General features: G+C 40.5%; 1 protein-coding gene across 4 annotated transcripts in view; it reads right to left on the reverse strand.

Annotated features, from left to right (window-relative positions):
* Positions 1–21,441, reverse strand: part of kif5ab (kinesin family member 5A, b) — a 68,127-nt gene that overhangs the window by 42,621 nt on the left and 4,065 nt on the right. For all 4 annotated transcript variants that reach the window (XM_039798852.1, XM_039798854.1, XM_039798853.1 and 1 more), the window contains exons 2-6: positions 4,288–4,375; positions 2,363–2,436; positions 1,931–2,035; positions 1,484–1,532; positions 240–295 (exon numbers count right to left, since the gene is read on the reverse strand). In XM_039798852.1, coding sequence (XP_039654786.1) covers positions 240–295; positions 1,484–1,532; positions 1,931–2,035; positions 2,363–2,436; positions 4,288–4,375 — 372 coding nt within the window. The remainder of the gene's footprint in view (positions 1–239; positions 296–1,483; positions 1,533–1,930; positions 2,036–2,362; positions 2,437–4,287; positions 4,376–21,441) is intronic.

Genomic DNA, 21,441 nt, shown 5'->3' on the forward strand with positions numbered 1-21,441 from the left:
AGGCTAGCTGTTTCGTGCTATTTCCAGTGTTGGTGCTAAGCTAATCACCGGCTGGCTAGAGCCTTATATAAAGACAAATATGGATATATTGGTGTCAATCATCTCATCTAATTCAAAGCGAATACGCATATTACCCAAAATATTGAACTATGGATTCATTAAACATACACTCATATCACAAACTACATCTACATAAAAAAGAAGTCAAACAGAATCATGTCAAACTGCTGATGACTCACCTTCACATAAGGAACTCTGTATTTGTCTTCATGCACTGACAGGTTGGTTTTTGTCACTAGGGTGTGAGGGAAAGAGATCATCACAAGAGTGTATGTATGTGTGTGTGTGTGTGTGTGTGTGTGTGTGTGTGTGTGTGTGTGTGTGTGTGTGTGTGTGTGTGTGTGTGTGTGTGTGCGCGCAAATGAGCATCTGCATGTGAATGTCGTGTTTTTAATTTCTACTTTAACTTGCTAATGCGATGTGGGGGGAAAACACATGTCTTGTTATCAATGTTTTTAATGGCACTGAACCATTTTTGCCAAAGTCGTTGAGAGGTCAAGCAGATGTGTTTCATGTCTAATGTCAGCAAAATAGGCTACAAATTTGGCCAAGCCTTTTATTGGCCCAAATTCCTACATTAGTCATTTCACATTTGAACGTCCTATCTTGTCGATGATGATTACATTTCCCCTGGATTGTGGAGGCTGTTTTTTTCCCTTGGCTACTGTATCCGTGTTTGCATGTTTTATCACCCTACAGCCACTTTTTCTCTTTGCAGATACCTCCACAGGGTGTTGTTCCCTGTGCTGCCTCGATTAATCTCGCTTGTTGTCGACTCTTTTTTTTGTTCATAGCTTTAAATGTTCCTCAGCTGCTGCAAACTCCCCTGCATACAAATGGGGGATTTCTCCACTGTCTATGGCTCGATTAAAAGTGTAATCACGAGGATGCTCCCTACAGCTCCTTGTTCGGGCCTCTCCATCATTTTACACTTGCTATACCTCAGTGATAAGACTATGAACTGCAATGTTGTGGCGCTTCTGTGTGTATAATGTGCAAAACCACAACACTTTATTGTCTGAAGCAGAAAAGTATAAAGAAAAGGGATCAACATATAATAATAAATATTGTGCTTTCCATAATAAAAACCTTAAGATGCTAAACTCAGTATTGTTAATGCACTAAACCTACTTGGTGAGGCACTCGCTACTGCATGGCAATATTTTTTTTCTGAACTCTTTTCATCAATCTTTTCATTGGCAGCAAGACAGTAAGAGGAAAATAGGATTTTAAAAAGTGAAATGCTCCCCCATCCCTAGAGGAAATTACACCCTTGATTACAACGTTACAATTTATCCTCATGTACCTAGGTGTGGTTATAAAAGGTTGAATGTCCAACTGTGAACTGAAAGAAAACTGTACAGTATTAACAAATGTTGTGTTTTCACAGTTTCAAAGTCATGTGTTCAGTGCAATAACACACCATCCAGCAGGTCCCGTATTTTATCCATGTAGATCTCAAAGTAGGAGACCTGCAGAAAAACAAAAAAACATGTGGCAGGTAATCTTTAGGAAAAAGGTGGAGCGACAGAAATAGGAAGTGATACAGAGAAAGGATGTAAGGGATGCTCATTGTGCAAATGATGTTGCAGTAATCTGTCCTCTGATGGGTCTACCAAAAAGGTATTATCCTCTATTAGAAGACTGTTGTGTGAAAGGGAAAAAAGCACAACAAATGTAGGATTATTGAGATTTATATATCATGATTTATTGGTGCTTGGCTGCTTCCACTCAGCCCATCCATGTGAGGATTACATCAGAAGCCCCAGCTGAATTCCCTCTGTGTCATAGAGTAAAATTGAGCACATCCCTGTGTGACAACTGCAGAAATGCCACACATGAACAGACATATATGGCAAATCACACCAACCTTTATGTGGAATTCTAGGTTCTCATCCATAGCAAATATATGTTCGAAAATGTCCTCTGCGATCCGGGGGATGATTCCCATTCCCTGGGGATCATGAAGGTTCCCCTATAAGAAGAAAGAGACGAGATAAGAACATGTGAGTGAAGAGCAGGATAAATGCAGGCCCTGGGATGTATTAAGTGGAGAGAATAGTAAAAGAAAGGAGAGCAGAAAGGCGTTTGACTTGAAAAGGAACCGGGTTGTTTACCAGAGGGAGTTGTAAACGAGGTTAGTTCTCACAGAAGGCTGGGAAAGGGATACAGTGAGCGATAGCAGTGATGGAGGGAGATGTACTGTTAGAGGAGAGCAGAGGAGGATATACTCTATGTCTGTGTTCATGTGTGTGCGCCACAGCAAGAGGGCTACCTTTTGAATTATTTAGTGATACTGTACCTCCATGGTGTGTGTTTTTCCAGAGGAAGTCTGCCCATAAGCGAAGATAGTCCCATTGTATCCACCCAGTACATCTATAATGAGAAAAGAAGTCACAAAAAGGATTTTAAAGAAAGAAGAAAACAATGTGAAGAATGGCAGTAAGTGTCAAACAAACAAAAAAATCCGACAGAATGACACATGTCAACCAGCCAGGCAATAGGCAATTTGAGGGGGGATACGGTGGGGGGCATCCCACTTGTTAGCAAAATGAGTAAAATGCCATCCCCCTCCATCCCCCCACCCCAAGGTCTTATCCGGACGGAGCGTTTCTATTTTAACTGGCACAGCCTTTCTAGCCTTTATGCCACTGGTTTAGCAGCCCAGGAAACTCACAGGCCAACTGTATGTGTTGTAAATCATCTCACATGATGCTACTCTGCCAATCAAATCTGTGTATAGAGCTTTTAGTTTACAATGGACTGACTCTTACATGATTCTTCCTACGGGCAGTTCAAAACCAGTATGTCTCATATCAGTAGGCAAAGGTCTGTCAAAGATCAGACTGTGCCACATTCAGTAAAGCTTGTGTGCACTGAGAGGTAGATGGTATTTAAGCTTGGTTAGGTGCTGAACGACCTCTGTGGCTTCACACAATAAACAACATCATACCTGCAGCGTTAAAGTCACCAGGAGGAACTCAGTGAAGTAACAAGCGAGTTTAGATATATTATTCTCTTTCCATTCATCTGATAGAAGCCACAGTGAAAACAACACATCCTCACCAGTCAAGGTTATAAAGCCTCAAACTGCTGAATTTCGTATTGCTTACAGTCTGATAAACCCCTGTAGTAAAAGTCAAACATCGATGAAGAAAAACACGTCACCCTGAAAGGCCTGCTGCCACGGGTTAGCTGACCACAGACTAATCCAAAAGGCTCTCAGCTGAAACACTGAGGCACCCTTCCTCCCCCCTCCTCCTTTCCTCTATTGCCTTTACTCTTGCTGCAACATGTCTTCCTCTGTCTCCGTGCTGGTCATCGTGGGACCGAAACAGAGCATGACAAATAATAGAACAAAGAATAAAGACTCTGTCTCTGAACATAAATATGGCCAGCCAGAGATAAGATTGCTAAACAACAGAGACCACCACAAAGTGAAACAGAAGAGAAGAGACAGAGAGGAAAGACAGCATGAGTGGAAGAGAAAGACAGAAAAGGGCAAAGAAAGAAGCAGAAAAACAGAGAGAAACTGATAAAAAATACAGAAAAGAGAGAAAGTGTAAACATGGACATCTCCCAAACCAGCTTTCTCTGGCCTTGCTTGCCCTCTCTGTTACCCTTTCCCCCTGACACATTTCAAATCTCACTTTTCATCTCATTCCTTCATTTTTCTAAATCCCTAACCTTGAATTTTTCCAACCCTGCACTGTGATAAATCTTTCTTCTTTATTTTGTCTTTCCTCGGCCTACTTAGTAATCTCACACTCTGTAAGTAATCTCGCCCACCAAATCAATCTCTTTTTCATGCTCCATCTAGAGCTAGTTCAATCGAGTTCCACACTTGCTTTAAAGGTGGCACAGAAACGAGACCGAAACAGGGGGAAAAAGAGGCAGACTGGGGGAGGGGTAAAGGAAAAGGAAAGGAAAGATTCGACTCTCATCTGGTTTCGTTTGATCTAGGGACTTCTGGATAAACCATTCCGCCGTGCTGTGATAAGCATGCAATTTGGGCATGTGGATGCTCATACCTGTAAATCGTGTGACCACAACATGTCATAGAAATTGGTTTTCTCACTGCTTGTCAGGAGTCAGTGAATAGAGCGTTAACGGACAAAGCTGATAAGGAGAACCCAACGATATTGTGAGTCAAGGTGTATTGGCTTCCTTCCTCATCTCATGCATAGCGAAAGAAAAAAGGGCAAGCTATTTGTTTACGTGACTCACCTTTGACAATCTGCTTGGCGCAGGTGTTGTAGACCTGGATCTGCGTGGTGTTAGTGGGGAACACCTGGTCAAACACGTACGACTTCCCCTGTGAAAGCCAACACAAACAGAGAGTTGCTTTAGATTATTGTCAACACCTCATCCTCCCCTGTGACTCCCTGTTAAAATCCGCTCTGGGAAGTTTGTGAAGCAGAACACAAGAGTGTGTGTGAGAGAGAGGGAGACTTCACACATCATGTTTATCACTAAAACATTATGTAAAGCCATATTGCCACCACATCAATATTTCCTTTACACACAGTGCACATGCTTTATGGACACTGTGTCCATCTGTTTGTATTAGGCATGAATAGCAGCGCATCGATCACATTAAGAGTCCCATCTGTCTCTTTTGAGTGGAATGCATCCTGTGTTTGTGTCTGATTTCATTTGTGTGTATTTTGTGCTATTGAGAGCCAGTGGGTGTTTTGAATGAGCGCAGTGCAGCATAAAGCTTTGAGCAAAAGGCTGTGCGATCCCAGGAGAGACAGAGAAAGACATCACATCTTAGGTGAAGCCATTAGAGGTAGCGTTCAAGGACTAGGGGAGTAAAGTGATGCAGTAGAGAGGAGGAATGGAGTGGAGGAGTAGAGCATATTTATTTTATACTGAAACAGGCTGTCTGACTATGAAGAACCAAACAAGTCAGCCAAACCAGCTGACTAACATCCAAATAAAGTCACACGGCCAACGAGAGATCCGCGACACACAGTGGCTGTGGCTCAGGTGTAGAAGGGTCACCTACCAATTGGAAGGTTGATGGTCCGATCCCTGGCCCTGCAGTCCCATGTCAAAGTGTGCAAGACACAAATTGCTCCGATGTGAATGTGTGTGAATGTTTAAGTGATCGCACCAGTGTGTGAATGGTGAGTGGTTCCTGTACTATGTGAATGTGCTTTAAATAGTTGTTAAGACTAGTGGTGTGCAATACTGCAAAATTTGGTATCTGATACCAAGTAAATACAGGGCCAGTATTGCCGATATTATATTGATACATCTTAATAATTAAGGTGGATTCATCATCAAATTGGATTATCATCCTTTGGATAATTAATAAATTAAAACCCAGGACAGAATTTCCATATGCTCGTATAGATTTGTTGTGTTAACACTTTATCTAACAGTCTTTTTACAAATTATATAGCTTGCCGTTTTTGGCCTGAAAATATAGCCACACAGTGCTCCTCTCACTCTGCCATTCTTCTGCTCCGTCTCCGTCCTGCTTGTGTGTGTGTGCTGCTGGCCGATGCCGGGCCTGGCTGGGTGCTTGCTTGCTTGTTTGCCTGGCGCCACTGAGTCACGTGACGGTACAACATCAAATCACAAGAGGGGGGAGGAGGAGCAAATTGTGCCTGCTCTGCGCTGGCACACTGAAGCAGCAGCACTTGAAAGCAGCAGCACTTACCAAGACAGACAGCAGGTCGCCTCTTTGATGAAACCGCAGAAGTGCATACTGGAGAGAAACTAAAACTAAAGTATTGATCTCATTACACTGGTATTGATCAATATCATTACAACCACTAGTTAAGACTAGAAAAGCTCTACAGTCCATTTACATTTACACATAACAGGCTTGGGCCGACCATTAATTCATTAATTCATTCATCATTCAGCTAAAAAAACAGTTCACACAGATATTCAATCAACCACTCCGATCAGCCAAATTCTGGTGATGAAGACAGTCACTGCAGTCTAGTGTTCTTCATAAACCATGCCTGACTGCATGCCTGACTGTATGTATGTATGTATGTATGTATGTATATATATATGTGTGTATGTGTGTATGTATGTATGTATTAGGGCTGCACAATTAATCGCAATGTTATCGAAATCGCAATATGAACTTGTGCAATATCCAAATCGCAGGGGGGCACAATATTTGGCAAAGGCAAAATATGTGTCAAACCATTCTAAAATATTGTGGTGCAGCAGAGACATCCCGGCCTACAAATCGTATCCTAACAGACTAAGGAAAAAATCTTTGTTTGGTACAGATCCTCGCAAAAATCACACTCCAATCATTTCTTTTTTTTTTCTTTTTTTTTATAATGAGACAAAAATGATCATTCCCTCCAATATCGTGAATCATATCGCAATCGCAATATCAGTCAAAATAATCGCAATTAGATATTTTCCTAATATCATGCAGTGTGTGGGTGGGTATAGGGATGGATATACTGTAAATGTGTATAACATTTACAGCTGCAATGTGTGCAACTGTAAAAGCCTGGACCACCCACAATCCTTGCAGACACCCACTGTGAGAAGCAGGAACACTGTAAAGGCCGGGATACATATAGCCGACGGGCGACCGTTGACAGAAAACCCCGTCGATAAGATCAGTCGCGTCCCCGAGGTCCAAAAAACTGCCACAGAACCGACCAAAAAGACGAGAGGAGACGAGATGTAATACATCTCCATAACAGCAGGCGGCGCTAATCTGTAATGTTGCCCAAGAAATGAAACCGGCAGCTGATTGGACGAACGCGTCACATGGGTTTGTTTTCTCCGGATATTCTGAGCCAGACTGTCATGGCGGCCGTTCAGAATACGATCTCATATTGTACTAAAATAGTTCACTGAAACATGTTTCTGAAAACATTTTAAGCGAGAAATAGGCCGTGCAGTTGCTGAATCTGTCTTCATTTCAGCTCAACAAAGGTCAGTTTAAAAGATTTTCATCAGATTTTGAGAGACTGTAGTCACCTCATTCCGCTCGTCATTTCTGGGTGATTCCCGACTTCCCTGCCGCCGACCGAACATGTCAAGTCGGCCAAAATGAACGCCGACAGCCCCCCAGACGGACGACGGCACGGGACACACCGAACAGATTTGAGTCACTGACCTTGCCAGACTGTCCCACGGCCGATAATCGGCTTGATGTGTCCCGGCCTTAAGGGAGGCTGTCTAACTGTCACATTTTTTACTCTGCACTTTGTGTTGCATTGGTTGCACAACTAAAATTTTGAGCATTGATGGTTTGGTATATACTAAACTCAATCAGTCAATTTTTATTTGTCACATGAAATTGTACGAGGTACAATTCCAGTGAAATGTAAACTGTTTGGTATGCTGGCTTTAATGGTGTAACATTTCTACAAGCTTTCTAAACTTTTCCATGCAAGTTAGTGACCTGTATTTAACTCTTTACTTTCTATTTTAATGGTATTCTGTTTTGTCTTTGTTTAAGTGGTTTTACAGTAAAGACAGACAGAAAAAACATGATGTAATCAGTTGAGATCAGTTAAAGACATGCAACAAAGGTTCCCAGCCACATCAGGACTGCCACATAACCAGCCGGACATCCCAATTTATTTGTTTAATCGTCGGAATGTGCATTGCATCAAATTGCATCATTTCAAGTAAGACTTCTTAAAAGTGTGGGGACCTAATGCAACCAGTGATGGGAAGTCATCTTTGGTCTTAGCTCATAATTAACAATAGAAAAGTGACTCAGCTATGTCTCTTTCAAGCCTGCAGAAAGGCTGCAAACTTCTCAAAGGCTACTTCATCTTATGACTGGCAATAAAGGTTTCTTATGTATTGTGGATGACTTGTATAATGGACAGCTTTATATTCTATCCTTATTGTCAACAGGGTTGTAGTGAGAAGTTACTGAAGCCATACAAGCTCAATGAGTCTTGTTCTATTCATGCCCATGTACAAGGAGGGAAAGGATAATGTTCCTATGGGGGAAACACATTATTACCTCCGCCAAAGTTCAGTTTGTCAGCAGGATTACAGAAAAACTAATTGCCCGATGTTCATGAAACTTGGTCGAAGGCTGTGACATTAGCCTAGGAAGAACCCATTACATTCTGGAGGGGATCTAAATCACGGGGCGGATACACAAATTATTTTTTTACTTTCGTTAACATTGCGAATTAGGGCATGGCATTGGCCGAGCTCTGCACACCCTGAGTGCCCTTCTAGTTATTGCTATCATTATTTAGATAAAATAAAATGTATTGATCCCACAGGGAAAAACATTAAGAAGAAAAAAATTTGGGATTAAAACAATTTAGACATGGAAAAGAGAGAAAGAAAGTGAGAGCTGCTCCAACATGCTGCCACACACGTTGCATCTTGCACACGCCATGCAAATGTTTTTTTACTGTTACATAATCTACTATAAGGAAAATGACATTTTTTCTGCCCTTTACTCAAAGCCATACAACTCGGGAGGATGCTCTAACCTGTGATTATGTCTGCACCAGCGGTCTGGGATAAAAAACACCAATAATCCCCTGCACCTCCGAGTATTATATATGGGCCCTGCGGCTTCTCAGCCTTTTTTAATGACACATTCAACAACAAGCTTGACACAAAATCCCAGTGCACACAAATATATCAGTGACTTGAATAATACATTCTGTTACAGGCTTTAAATGATGGATTATTTTGTAGTTTAACTCACAAAACACCATGTTCCTTTTTTAGTTCATACGCACATATTATGTTGGTTTTCTAGTTACATTCAATTTTAACACTATTTTAACACCATTGTAGGGACTACACATTTGTCATATTAAAGATGTTATTATTTATATGGTCAATAATGAATTATGGGAAGTGATGATGAATGAATGAAAACTCTTTTATTCAAGTCAAGTCAATATTTTATACAGAGCAGTAACAACTCAACCAGGGGGAAAAAAGAATTTGAAGGATTTTTAGTCAAACAAAATGTGTTTTGTCAGCCTGTCAGTACTATAGTAAAGGAATCTATAGATTTAAATATTTGATTTAAATGTATCTTAACCACACCAAATCACATTAATTCAACTGGAGTTAGTTAACTACTACTCTGCTAAGCTAGGCTAGTTAGTTAGCAGGGTTCGTTTATCTGCCTCTGTTATTATAAGATTCAGCCACTGCCTTATTTATGTATAAAACAAACTCAATTACTTAGATGTTGAAGCGTCAACATTTATTTTTAAATTTCCAAACATGTAGAAATGGGGATAAATTAGCTTTAGCAGTTAGCTCTGGCTTGCCAGAATACAGTCACAACAGTGTTTACCTCTGTTTTGTAGTCCCATACTGTAAGTTGATTTTTCAAAAGTTACACATGTCTATGTCATAATATTCTTTTATATTATAAAACAGGTTAAATAGTCAGATTCTGGTTGGTTTTAACTCAGTTGTTTTAGCTCATAGGGCTATACATGATTTTAGTTGACTTATTATACCACTTGATGAAATGTATTAGTTCAACGTTTCAATGTAGTACATGCATTTTCATCTGACTGAAAAAGATTAAATTAGATATACTCTTATAGACAGTTGGTCATAATCCCTTTTTCAGTTGCCATGGTTTAACATGCAGAATGTTACTGCTGGATCAGTTATATACACTGACTGAAACAGTAACATAAATTACATCAAGAAAAAGAGTATTTAAATAGTTCACTCTTCTGATCTTTTTCCACACTTTCTTAAGTAAATATTTTGAGACCAATATATTGAGAGAAGATGACACTTGCTATTTCGGTCTGCCAATAGAATCTTAATGTTTTTCTCTTGCCACTCAGTGCTTCTGTTCAGCCTATTTTGTAAAGTAAAGCCACTAAGGAAAAGGAAAATAACAGAATTTTTGCCACTCCCAAGAGCTGAAAATAAGGCAGCATTACTGCAGTGTAAGATGTTGAGTGAGAACATTTCCACAATTACCTCCCACTCTAAAGTGTTAGCTTTGCATAAAATAATTTGTTTGTGACAGTTTGGCAGAATCCAAGCTTCAATGTTATGTGCTATTTCTCTTCTATTTCTTAATAGGATTAACAGTTTAGCTATTGTTTTTAAGTGCTTTAATCACAGCTGCAGGTACAAGCAAGCTTCCTATCAGAACTGATTAAGGCTAAATCAGCTTCCAATGAGCCATTTGTCATGCTACACAGTTCACAGATGTAAACCACACCAAAGACAGGGAGGGAGAAATCATGATGTGGTCTGCATTGGGGTGAATAAAATGAGTCAGTTATATAAGCTGGAAGAAAAACAGCCCTTTGCCAATCATTTGTTCCGCTGGCTCCACTGTTACAACCCTAATCACTAATCTTTCTGCAGCAGAAATATGATATTAGCATAAATGTACTAAACATTCTGTAAGATCTCTATCTAAGCGTCCATCTCGGCCCGTCGTTCGGCCAGCTATAGAAACACTTACTTGTTTGTTTGTATAATTTAACAGATGTCTTTTCAATTATGTGCATGCACACCGATGTCTAAAGCAGGAATGGGAAGCAAAATAATTGTGTGTGTGTGTGTGTGTGTGTGTGTGTGTGTGTGTGTGTGTGTGTGTGTGTGTGTGTGTGTGTGTGTGTGTGTGTGTGTGTGTGTGTGTGTGTGTGTGTGTACACACGTGCAAATAATATATCAAATTATGCTTGTGCATGCAGACATTGTGCATTGCCCTCAGCTTTTTGTGTGATGTCAAACACCCACATGCCCTGTCCAGCCTACAATCTGCTGCTGTCTGCTAGGAGACAAAGAGGTAGTGGGTTGCAGGCAGAGAGAGAGAGAGACAGACAAACAGACAGAATTAAAAACTGCAATAATCAACAGAAACCGTGAGAACCATTGGCAATGGGTAAAGAATAGCCGAAATAAAAGCCTGAGATGAACAGAACCAATACAAGGAGAAAATAATCAGTGAGTAGAAAATTCAAGACATATATTCAGTATAGACAGCAACAAAATGAGAGATAAAGAGAGCGAAATACAACCAAGATCAACAATGACAGCATAGGGAGGTGGAGAACATATAAGAACAAGAGAGGCAAGAAAAATGAGTTTACAAGAGGCAGTAAAAGAAAAAGGAGAGGGAGGAAGGGTTTCAGCAGGAGCTGTTGGATTTAGATGGAGGCCTTCTGGTACATAAGGTTTAATACCCTTGGGACCAAAGAGGCCTCTCTCTAACCAGAGGACTTGGCAAGGGTCGAAACAGACACATACATCACACATACAGCATACAGACACATCTAAATCTTGCACATATGTCTGTATGCAAACAATAACTTGCCATGAAGGTACTAGTCTCGCTTTGCCTGACCATTCACACGCTGTGGAGTGGAGAATGGTCTGGCTACTCCACACAGCATTCTGGGATGGGAGAAAAACGTGCTCTGGGTAATTGGCATTTCTTTAAACCAATCACAATCGTCATGGGCGGTGCTAAGCTCCGCACGGAGCCGCTGCAAAATAGTCATGCGAGAGAAAACTCAGATTGGACAGACAGTTTAGCTAGCTGTCTCAATTCACCATGCAGAGATCTGTGGACCAGTTAACCATAGTCCTCATAAATCCAACAAAAAGAAAGCGGAAGAACATGGAAATCGGTGAAAATACATGCATCCGGCGGAATTTCCTGCAGCACCGGAGCAATCCCGGAAGTGGAACAACAAGGATATAGACTATGAAGGTACTAACAAGTCTAATGAGCTTGAGACTTAACATGCTCTTTCTCGGTGCAGTCAGAAACACATATGATGTCAAAACAAGAGTCTAATCCTGGTGGGTCTATTAGGCTGTACATTCTGAAAATTTTGCAGTCTACAGTATGTGAATGACATCAGCTGACAGGAAGTAAATAAGTTATTGTAAACATGTGATTGGGTCTATAGATTATATCTATCAGTTGTATTAGCTTTTTATGCATGCATTTTCTGTTATAATTAAATGAAAAACCTATGTCAAATGACAATTATTTAGCCTTTTGCCTTTAATAAAACAGAAAACAAAGTGAAAAGGTGTATTGCATTTCAGAGTTATCCAGCAGGGACAGCCGTCCAACAATAGTTGAGATATTTCAATCTAGACCAAAGTGGTGGATCGACATTGTCATCCTTTCAGCCATGGGACTAGTGTGGCTAAAAATGTTACATATGAGTGTTTCATCTGCCAACTCGATGATTATGGTCTGTTCAGCTTTAGGCTACTAAAACTACTTGTTTAAAAAGGTACCCTTAGCGTTGTTTCTACCACTACCAGTAAAGAAATGTAACAACATGCCAGGAAAGTCAAGAAAGAAGAAGACTTCTACAATAGCCTGCAAAGATGGATGTAAACAATGCAGACTTGTTAGGCATCAAGGATATATTTTATTGAGAACTAATGAATGTAAACATAACTTTGTTTACAAGAACACTCCACAGTGCACCTTTAAGGAGAGATCATCATCATCGTTAAAGGTCCCATGACATGGTGCTCTTTGGATGCTTTTATAAAGACCTTAGTGGTCCCCTAATACTGTATCTGAAGTCTCTTTCCCGAAATTCAGCCTTGGTGCAGAATTACAGCCACTAGAGCCAGTCCCACAATGAGCTTTCCTTAGGATGTGCCATTTCTGTGTCTGTAGCTATTGAGAAGGGTGGGGGTGTGGCCTTGACCAACTGCCACTTTGCTCATTTGAAAGCCATGATGTCTCTCTCTCATGGGTGGGCCAAATTCTCTGGGTGGGCAAAACAGAGAAAGGGGAGGTAACCTTGCTCCTTATGACCTTATAAGCAGCAAGATTCCAGATCGGCCCATCTGAGCTTTCATTTTCTCAAAGGCAGAGCAGGATACCCAGTGCTCGGTTTCCCCCATTTCTAGCCACTGGGGGACCATAGGCAGGCTGGGGGAACTCATATTAATGTTAAAAAACTTCATAAAGTGAAATTTTCATACCATGGGACCTTTAAAACAAATCAGTCGTGGTTACGAAACAAACACCTTTGTGTTAGTCCCCCCCATTGACCCCGACCTCCCTAAAAGGTTTTGCGGCACTATAATTACCTCATGCTACATCCACCTTTGCTTGTGACAGACAACAGGTATTACTCACACGGCCACACAAGGTCGCTTGTCAGGAAAATGTAAACATAGCTCATTTTAAGTGTTTGAACAATTTAACACTGCCTTTATGCCTCTGTTGGGGACAGTATTGAAGGTACCAATAGCCACACAAAAAGGCTAACACACAAAACAACTCCCCCTGCATCTGGTGAATATTTGGTGACTGCCAAAGCTTGCTGCGAGGGAACAATACTTTTCAACGGCACATTTTGATCCCATTAGGGAGGTTTCATTCCTGTCACATTTTTCTTCTCCATCTAGTTTCACACCACAGCATCTCTACCACTATCCAGGAGAAATCTTTCAAAAGCAGAGTTGAATGACATAATAAGAAGATTAGACATGTGTCCCTCCTCCTCCTACACACTGGTGGGCTGCAAAATCAGGAAGGCAGAAAGGCAGGCGGCTGCTCACATTTTGCTCCATGGGTCCTTTACAGTGGTTTGGTGTTGGTGTGTGAGCTTGACTGAGTGTAGAGGAGAAAAGCAGGAGTGGTTCTATTTTCCCTTATCAGACTATGTGTGTGTGTGTGTGTGTATCAGTCTCCCCCCAACTAGGCCTGGGCAATATATCGATATTATATCGACATGGACATATGAGGCTAGATATCGTCTTAAATTTTGGATATTGTAATATCGTTAAGTTTTGTCTTTTCCTGGTTTTAACGGCTGCATAACAGTAAAGTGATGTCATTTTCTGAACTTAACAGACTTACTAGCTGTTTTATTATTTGCCTTTACCCACTAAGTAATTGTATCAACATTATTGTTGATTATTTATCAAAATTCTCATTGTGTTAATATTTTGTAAAAGCAAAAAACTACCCAACAATATCGCGGCAATATCGGCATTGATGTATTTGGTCAAAAATATCTAAATATATAGATATTTGATTTTTTTCCATATCGCCCAGCTCTGCCCCCAACCTCACAAACTCATCAACTCCTCGTCTCTCTCCTCACACAGATAAATGCACATGCAAGCACAAAGAGACTGACAGGAGAGAGGAGTTCATGCTGCCAATTTCTGCTCCATCCGTCAAGCTAATCAGGCTTCGAGCCCCAGATAACAGCATCATTAGTGATTCTTTTGACAATAGAAAACTCCTTGCAACTGCAAACGCTCCAGTCACACAATATTACCAAACATAACTATATTTCCTAATTCACACTGCTGATAAGTCTAAGCAGAATCAACTGGCACAGTGCCTCAAGGGAAAAGTGGCTCTCACTGTTGACTGATTGCTGAGACACAATAATGGAACTATCATTTTTGAGTTGTCTTGCAGCTATCTTGTAGTTATCATAGCATTTTTTTTATAGCTGTTTTACTTAATCACTAGCTTAGGGAACCAAAGTTGACCACCCAGCATTACACTGTTAACACTCTGGTCATAATTTCACATAGTTCCCTGTGTCAAGTTGTTTATTAAAGATCCACACATTGAAGTGGAGCAATTAGTCCCCCATCAAAGTGAAATACGCTGCATAAATTATCAGGATGAGTGAGGGAAACAGGAGACAGAGGAGTGGAGAACAGAGGGAAGATTGGGCTATGTTCACCGAGTTTCAGACCAGAAAATAGGAGCAATATCAACCTCCCTATAGACATTAGTTGAGTGGGAAACAAAGAGATTCGGAGAACATCCAGTTGAGGAGAGAGAGACAGAGAAAGACAGAGTGACTGATTGTTAGAATGTAAACCACGACAGATGAACTAAGATGCCGGCCAGACATTTGCAGAAAATATAGAGTCAGAGAAGACAGCAATAAACATGCTGATGTGTATTCCTTTATTCGATTCTGAGTGTGTCTGGAAAATGACACACCCACTCCAGAAGTCCTACCGCAACTCGACCTACCTGTCGGTTAGGAAGGAATATTATGCTGCGGTACACACCACAATGTGCCCGCATCACAGAAAGTATCAGAAACTGTCTAGTACAGAAATCTTGTTTACTTCTTTTCGATCAGATAGTTCCTGATTTATATCCCAATGTTGACAGTTGAGTTTCAAAGTTGATTCTTGACTTTGAAAAAACAGTTGACAAAACAATCTCATCTCCATTCAGTGGCTGTCCATTAAAGCAACAATTATGTAACATTGATATTTTTTGCAATTTGGCGCTCCTACAGAGTGCAATTGACTTCTGCACTGCTGTTGTAAATATGGACAGCTGTACCCGTGCATTTCTTATGATTGCATTACTTATGATAAAAAATAGCGAGGTGAAAACTTTGCTAACACAGCCAAACATCAAGCAAGTGCAACAACACAAGAAATAGCAAGCCAGCTAACGTACAATAACAGTGCTCTCCGTGCCATTTAGCACATGTCAGCGATCCTCTGTTGTTAAGAGCCAGACAATCAAGTTTCTGTGCTCATTCTCCTGGGGAATAGCCATTGAATTTATTGATCAAATGAAGGTACAAAAGCTTCCGGAATCATGAGGCAGGAAGGGCAGGATGTGACACAAAGTATTCCTTTAAAGTGCAAAGAAAAATGGCAATTTGAAAATGTACAATTACATGGTAACTGAGCCAATTCCATCTGCTGATGATCATGTGCAAAGACCAAAATAATCTACTAAATGGACTTTGAGGTGAGAGTGTGTCGTCAACTTGACAGTTTTACTTGGACAAAGTTTATACACACCAGCTTATGTTTAAAACAATTTAAGGTTTCAGAACTCTGGCTAATATTGTTAAATGAGAAAAAAAGGGGGTTTATAGAAAGACATGTTCATACTTCTCAAAGTAATGTATGGATTAAAGTATCATTTTGGTATCTGCATTGATAATCGAGTATTATATCGTTGTTATGCTCCACTAGGATCCCAAAACTTAAAATAATACAGCCCTACTGTCTTTTGCGGTAAAAAGGGCTAAAGCACACATAGGAGAGCCCAGAAGAATCTCTACCAGCAAAGCATACTGAAAATTATACCCAGTTCAAATAGACTGCCAATGCAGAAACTGCAGAGGCTGAGAGAATAAAATAGATTGAAAGAGAGGGAGAGTGAAGAAAAGGGCAAGAAGAGAGGAAAACACTTGTCAGAGATGACGAAGACGCCTTATCATTGAAGTGACACTTTGACTGTTCCTGCGCTCGCCTGCAATGTCACGTTCGATTGGGCCTCCACTCTTCACGTGCCTTCCAGTTATTTACGTTATAGATTTATAGAAATCATACACAAAATAGAAATTAACCTTGAGAAAGAAACAAGCTGTTTAACATCAATTTGGACCAGCGACCTCAGCCTGGAGCGAAGAGCTTCGATCACAACCTGAGACAGTCTGAGAATGTTTGATGTCAAAGGAAAGATCTGAGGTCTTGTGGATTACTCTACCTTATTTCAGCCAACGGCCACATGCATTCAGCTCAACCTGTGTATCAGTAAATCGACTCAAAATGAATTCACACAAGGTACAAGATTAATCCCAACAGCAGCTTTGTCTCTGTCTGTGCTGCTTTGGCACAAAAGGGTAAAAAGCCAAACACATTTAGCATTTATTAAGAAAAAAAGGAGAAAATCTTGTTTTTCCGGTTGCAAGCTTCCCTTAAAATAGCATTATGTCTAAGTGCTAATATAGCTCTGAATGTGTAAAATAATCTAATCAACACTTACTGTGAGAATAGACAGTGTGTCAGTTTATCACAATTTTATCTTAATGTTTTCTTGTTAAAAAGAGGGGCTAATGTACCATGTGTGAGAGGGAATAACAATTTAATAAAAACTTGCACTAATGCTCCTCTCTTCTTGAGAGTGAAGCCATGTTAAGAAAGAAAGCTCTTAACAGAGCCATTGATTCCTCTATACCAGTAATTCAATTAGTACATAAACCTGTGAGCCAACTGTATTGACTGAATTTAGGCGATAAGTGATGCCCCAATGAAATAATAATGCCGCCAACTTATAATGCAGACATTCCTAGCTCTGTGCCAAATTGAAATAAAGATTTTGTGTGGTCCTTGTACACAGTTCCAATTAAGTCTGAATCCAAAGCCTCAACACTGTGACTGATCCTCAAAAGCACAACTGCCAGAGTAAGACACATGCAGTTTTCCACATATGCCATTGAGCTACGTTGCACCATTCGTATTAGCCCTGTTAATGACCACATGCATTGCCGAGAATTAATAATAATGGAAGAAGTCCTAGAAATGTAGCAACATAAGTACACTATCAACCTGTGTTCACTGGCAATTGAAGTACAGGGAATAGCTGAGTGGAAAATGAAGCAATCCATGAAGTAGTAGCAAGCAATGACTTACATTTGCTGTAAAAATCAACAACACAGTTAAAGCGAGGTAATTTGGATAAAAAAAGGCCTCCAGAAATAAAAAATGTGAATGGTATTAGAAGTTTGCATAAAATGGATTTAATTAGACACTCGTAAAAGAGAAAAAAAAGATGTATGTGATTACCAATGTACCTACTGAGAGCCACAAAGAATCAGCTTCACGGTATTGTAGCCGGGAGAAGTGTTTTTAAAAGGTCTGCGCTGGGACCAATTCAGAGCCATGCAAAGATTAAAATAAGCCTAAAATGTTTGTTTGCCAATGTTTTCCAAGTCTCTGTTATGTAATGTAGTGTGAATAAAATACTAAATTAGATTAACCTAGATCAAAAACAGTAAAGGAACATGTGTTGAAAGCATGGCTTGCCTGAGAAAGGAAGAAAACAGTGACCCAGGGTAGATATCAGAGTCCTCTAGTGTCAGATCAATAAACTGAACTGTGATTAATTGAAGGAAACAGAGACCTGGGCATGCAGAGAGCAGGGATGCTCCTCTCGTCTCCTTGGTATTTCCTTTCTGTCCGACTACTAGGCTAATATAGCACCAAATGCCTTGGGGGTCTTGGCAGTGCACACACGTGCGTGAGCATGTGCAGCTGGTTTACCATGTGCTGCCCACTAATGCAGAGGGCAGACATGGAGACCAGGCAGCTTCCTGGGCAGGGCCGTTGCTAATCAGGAGAGGATGCCCCATTAGCGCTCCCCGGAGCTAAAAGGCTGGTAGTCACAGCCCACTTCTGTCATAAAGGGAGAGAAATGGGCAAGAAATGTGTTGACGAACTGGCACAAGCTTATCTAACCCTGGCATGTGTGAATGCTGAGTAAAATTACAGATGATGTGAAAGAACTGGCAGCTAATATGCTGTTGAGTGTGGCTGCTGACTAAATTGGTTTCAGTATAATGTTAATATTAAGGAAAAGATGAGAGGGAAAGCTGGCAGCCCTTGTTGATATAGGTTGTGGGAAGAAAGATTAGACACTCTACAGTTCAAAATAGTACGAGGTAGCCATAAAGTAGTGGTGATTAGAATATTTATTTTTCTATTGAAATACAGCAAAATTAATCTGTTTCTAATTTTGTGGATTCTCACATCTCTGGGTTGACTGGAGTGAAATAAATAACCTCACCAAAGTAAACTCCTGACTGACAGGAGCTTTCCCATTGACACCATTCAAATCTACTAGAAGCCTCTCTACCTAACTTAATGAGATGACAGACGAGGCTGAGCTTCTTCTCTCGCATCTTCCCAAAACTGCTGCAGGAAAGAAAATGAGCCACAGAATCATTACACCATGAAACACAGCTAGACTGTAAAGAATGCAGTGAAGAACTGTGTATTGAGAAGGAGAGAAATGAAAAGAGGAGGGAGAAGATGAGGTCTGATCCCAAGTGGTAGCTGCTCTGAACGCAGCATCCAGCGGGAGAATTGAGTGCAGATCTTGACCCTACAGCAATCCCATTACACTGCCTAATTGGATAGGGTGTGTGCACTGCAGTGATAGAATTAGAGCACTAAAATGTGCAGGGTGGGGATGACGGTAGCCCTTTGGACCTCCATTTCTGCCTTTGTTTGGTTTGCAGACAGTTAAAGCCAGTGTAAAGAAATATTCTAGGAGAAAACCGCTCTAATGAAACAATAAATAACAAAAGGTACGAGGCAGGTAGATGACTTTACTGTGCGCCCGACATGCACTATCAACAGTTTGTTTCCACAGCAGCTGTTTTCCCATCTTGGTGTCTTATCAAGAAAGGAATAGGAGAAGAAAAGAGAATCCGCTCTTAGCCGAGCACGACAGGAAAAGAGACGCAGCTCCATCAGAACAGACATATTAGAGTGGCTATATCATGAATAATCGGTTAATTTTAATGATATTATACATGCCTATTTTCTGCAACAGTAGCACACAATATAATTCTAATTCATTTTCAAAAATCTTAGAAAAAGCTTTCAGGAGAAAATAAATGCCTCCTTGTGGGAAAGAGTAAAGCCCAAAATTAGAGCCTTAGTGGAGATGATTCTCCATCTCTGTGAACCTTTTGACAGTTCTTATCCTCTATTCTTCCATAACAGGTAAACAAATGGTATTTTTCAGCTGTTAATACAGCAGCCTTTAAACTCCTGGAGTTTCTATAGTAGACTTGTAAGCATACAGGGGAACATCAGCCAGGGATCCATAGAATTATAAATGGTGTGCAGAAAATAGAAAATCAATAGTTCTTTAATGTGCTCATTTCAATTGGACTCGCACATGTGGAGGGACTTACTTCACTACATCCTTGGTATCTATCATGGCCAACAACAAAGAAATAATAATGAAAAATAAAATGGCTGCGTATGACAATGACAGGGAGGACCGTGTAGAGGTTGGGGACTTTGATATAATAAGTGCTTTAAACTATAGCTATCACTCAGCATATACATACATGCACACGCTCACACAGCGAGGTTAAGTCTGACAGGATGATGGCTGACAGTTTGGGTAACAGACATGAAGAGGAGGGAGACTTTTTCAGTTTTTTCACTAAAAACAGTCTGGCCATGCTCCAGGATGCAGGCTCATTAAAACTGTAGCTGTAATCTTGTAAAATGATGACCTATGATAAAAGGGACTCACAGTTTCAGACACAACAACCTTTACAGTAGTTGAAGAGGTACTTCAGAGTAAAATCTATTGTTAAGCATTTCCTCTTGCGCGTCAAAAATAGTTAGATATAGAGGGGGATCTAATGATCTGTGTTCACAAGTTATGTCATACAACATTACCCTCTTGAGTTAACCTCAGCCCAAGCATGCAGCTAAAAATATTCACAAGGGTTTACAACAACATCAGCTAAATGAACCATAAAATTATTTAATTTTTGGAAAAACGGAATGTAAATGATGTGAACAATCACAGAGTGAATAGCACCGGTATGCAATGGCAGTTATTATTTCATATAGCCTGCAAATCTTATCATCATATACTATATACTGCCACTGGTATGATGCATATATGCATACAATGCATCTTAAATAAGTCCAGCCTGTGTACAACTCATATGGCACTAGCATATTATATCTACTGTATATGTCACTGTCTCTGAGCAAGAGAAAAAAATTCCATATCTTGCTGCTTCGGAGGCGGCTGTGATTATTTAACTATTCATAGAACTGAATCCAAAGCATGATTCATTGTGGCTGTCTTTTACGCCTGCCAGAAGATTAGGAGGGACAATCTGGCCCCTGTGACGCCGCATTATTCCAGACAGTGAAATACTAGAGACAGCTGTGTCACTCCACTGTGGAGCAAACACAAAGGCCGAGCCTTTGGGGCAGTACAGGCTGGGTATGGTTATTACTGTCACACGGCCACTGAGTGCTGCGGGGCTCCACAGGTGGCATGTGAGATTAAAAAAGACATCAAAAAAACTAACAATCAACACATCAATTGTTGTGTCGCACAGATAGGGGATGTGACATTCAAATGACTCGTGGTGGGAAAAATTGGGTTGCAATGTCTGAAAGTGTTTCAAGGAACTGCTCAGAAACCCGTCTGACTGTCTAACTTCAGGATGTGTAGCAAAAAAGTTTTACCTATTCTACAAACGTAATGAGTTTCTTTTATGAGCCAACATTTACTGTATTACTGGTTTCAGGGCTTAATGAGTCTGAGAACTCTTGTGTTTGTGCTTGTTGCACTACTGTTGCAATGCTGCTCCGCACTTCCGAAAAACAGCACTGATTCCTCACTAATGGAGCTTAGCATAGGGAAGACTCTCTAATGTTACTCACTCATTTTTATTCACCTCACTCTCCCTCTCCCCTTATCAGCTCATTAGGAGTGTTTAGTCTTTTAGTAAAACCAACCAGATTTAGCCACAATCTCTATCAGCCAATCACATAATTGCTGTCAATATTTAAATGTTCTCCTCTCTGTTGCTGTCAGCTCTCATTTCAGCGAGACTCGTCCTCCTCCCCGTTCACCTCCAGTTCATA

Source organism: Perca fluviatilis, chromosome 4, assembly GCF_010015445.1.
Source record: "Perca fluviatilis chromosome 4, GENO_Pfluv_1.0, whole genome shotgun sequence".
In the NCBI taxonomy this organism is placed as follows: Eukaryota; Metazoa; Chordata; class Actinopteri; order Perciformes; family Percidae; genus Perca; species Perca fluviatilis.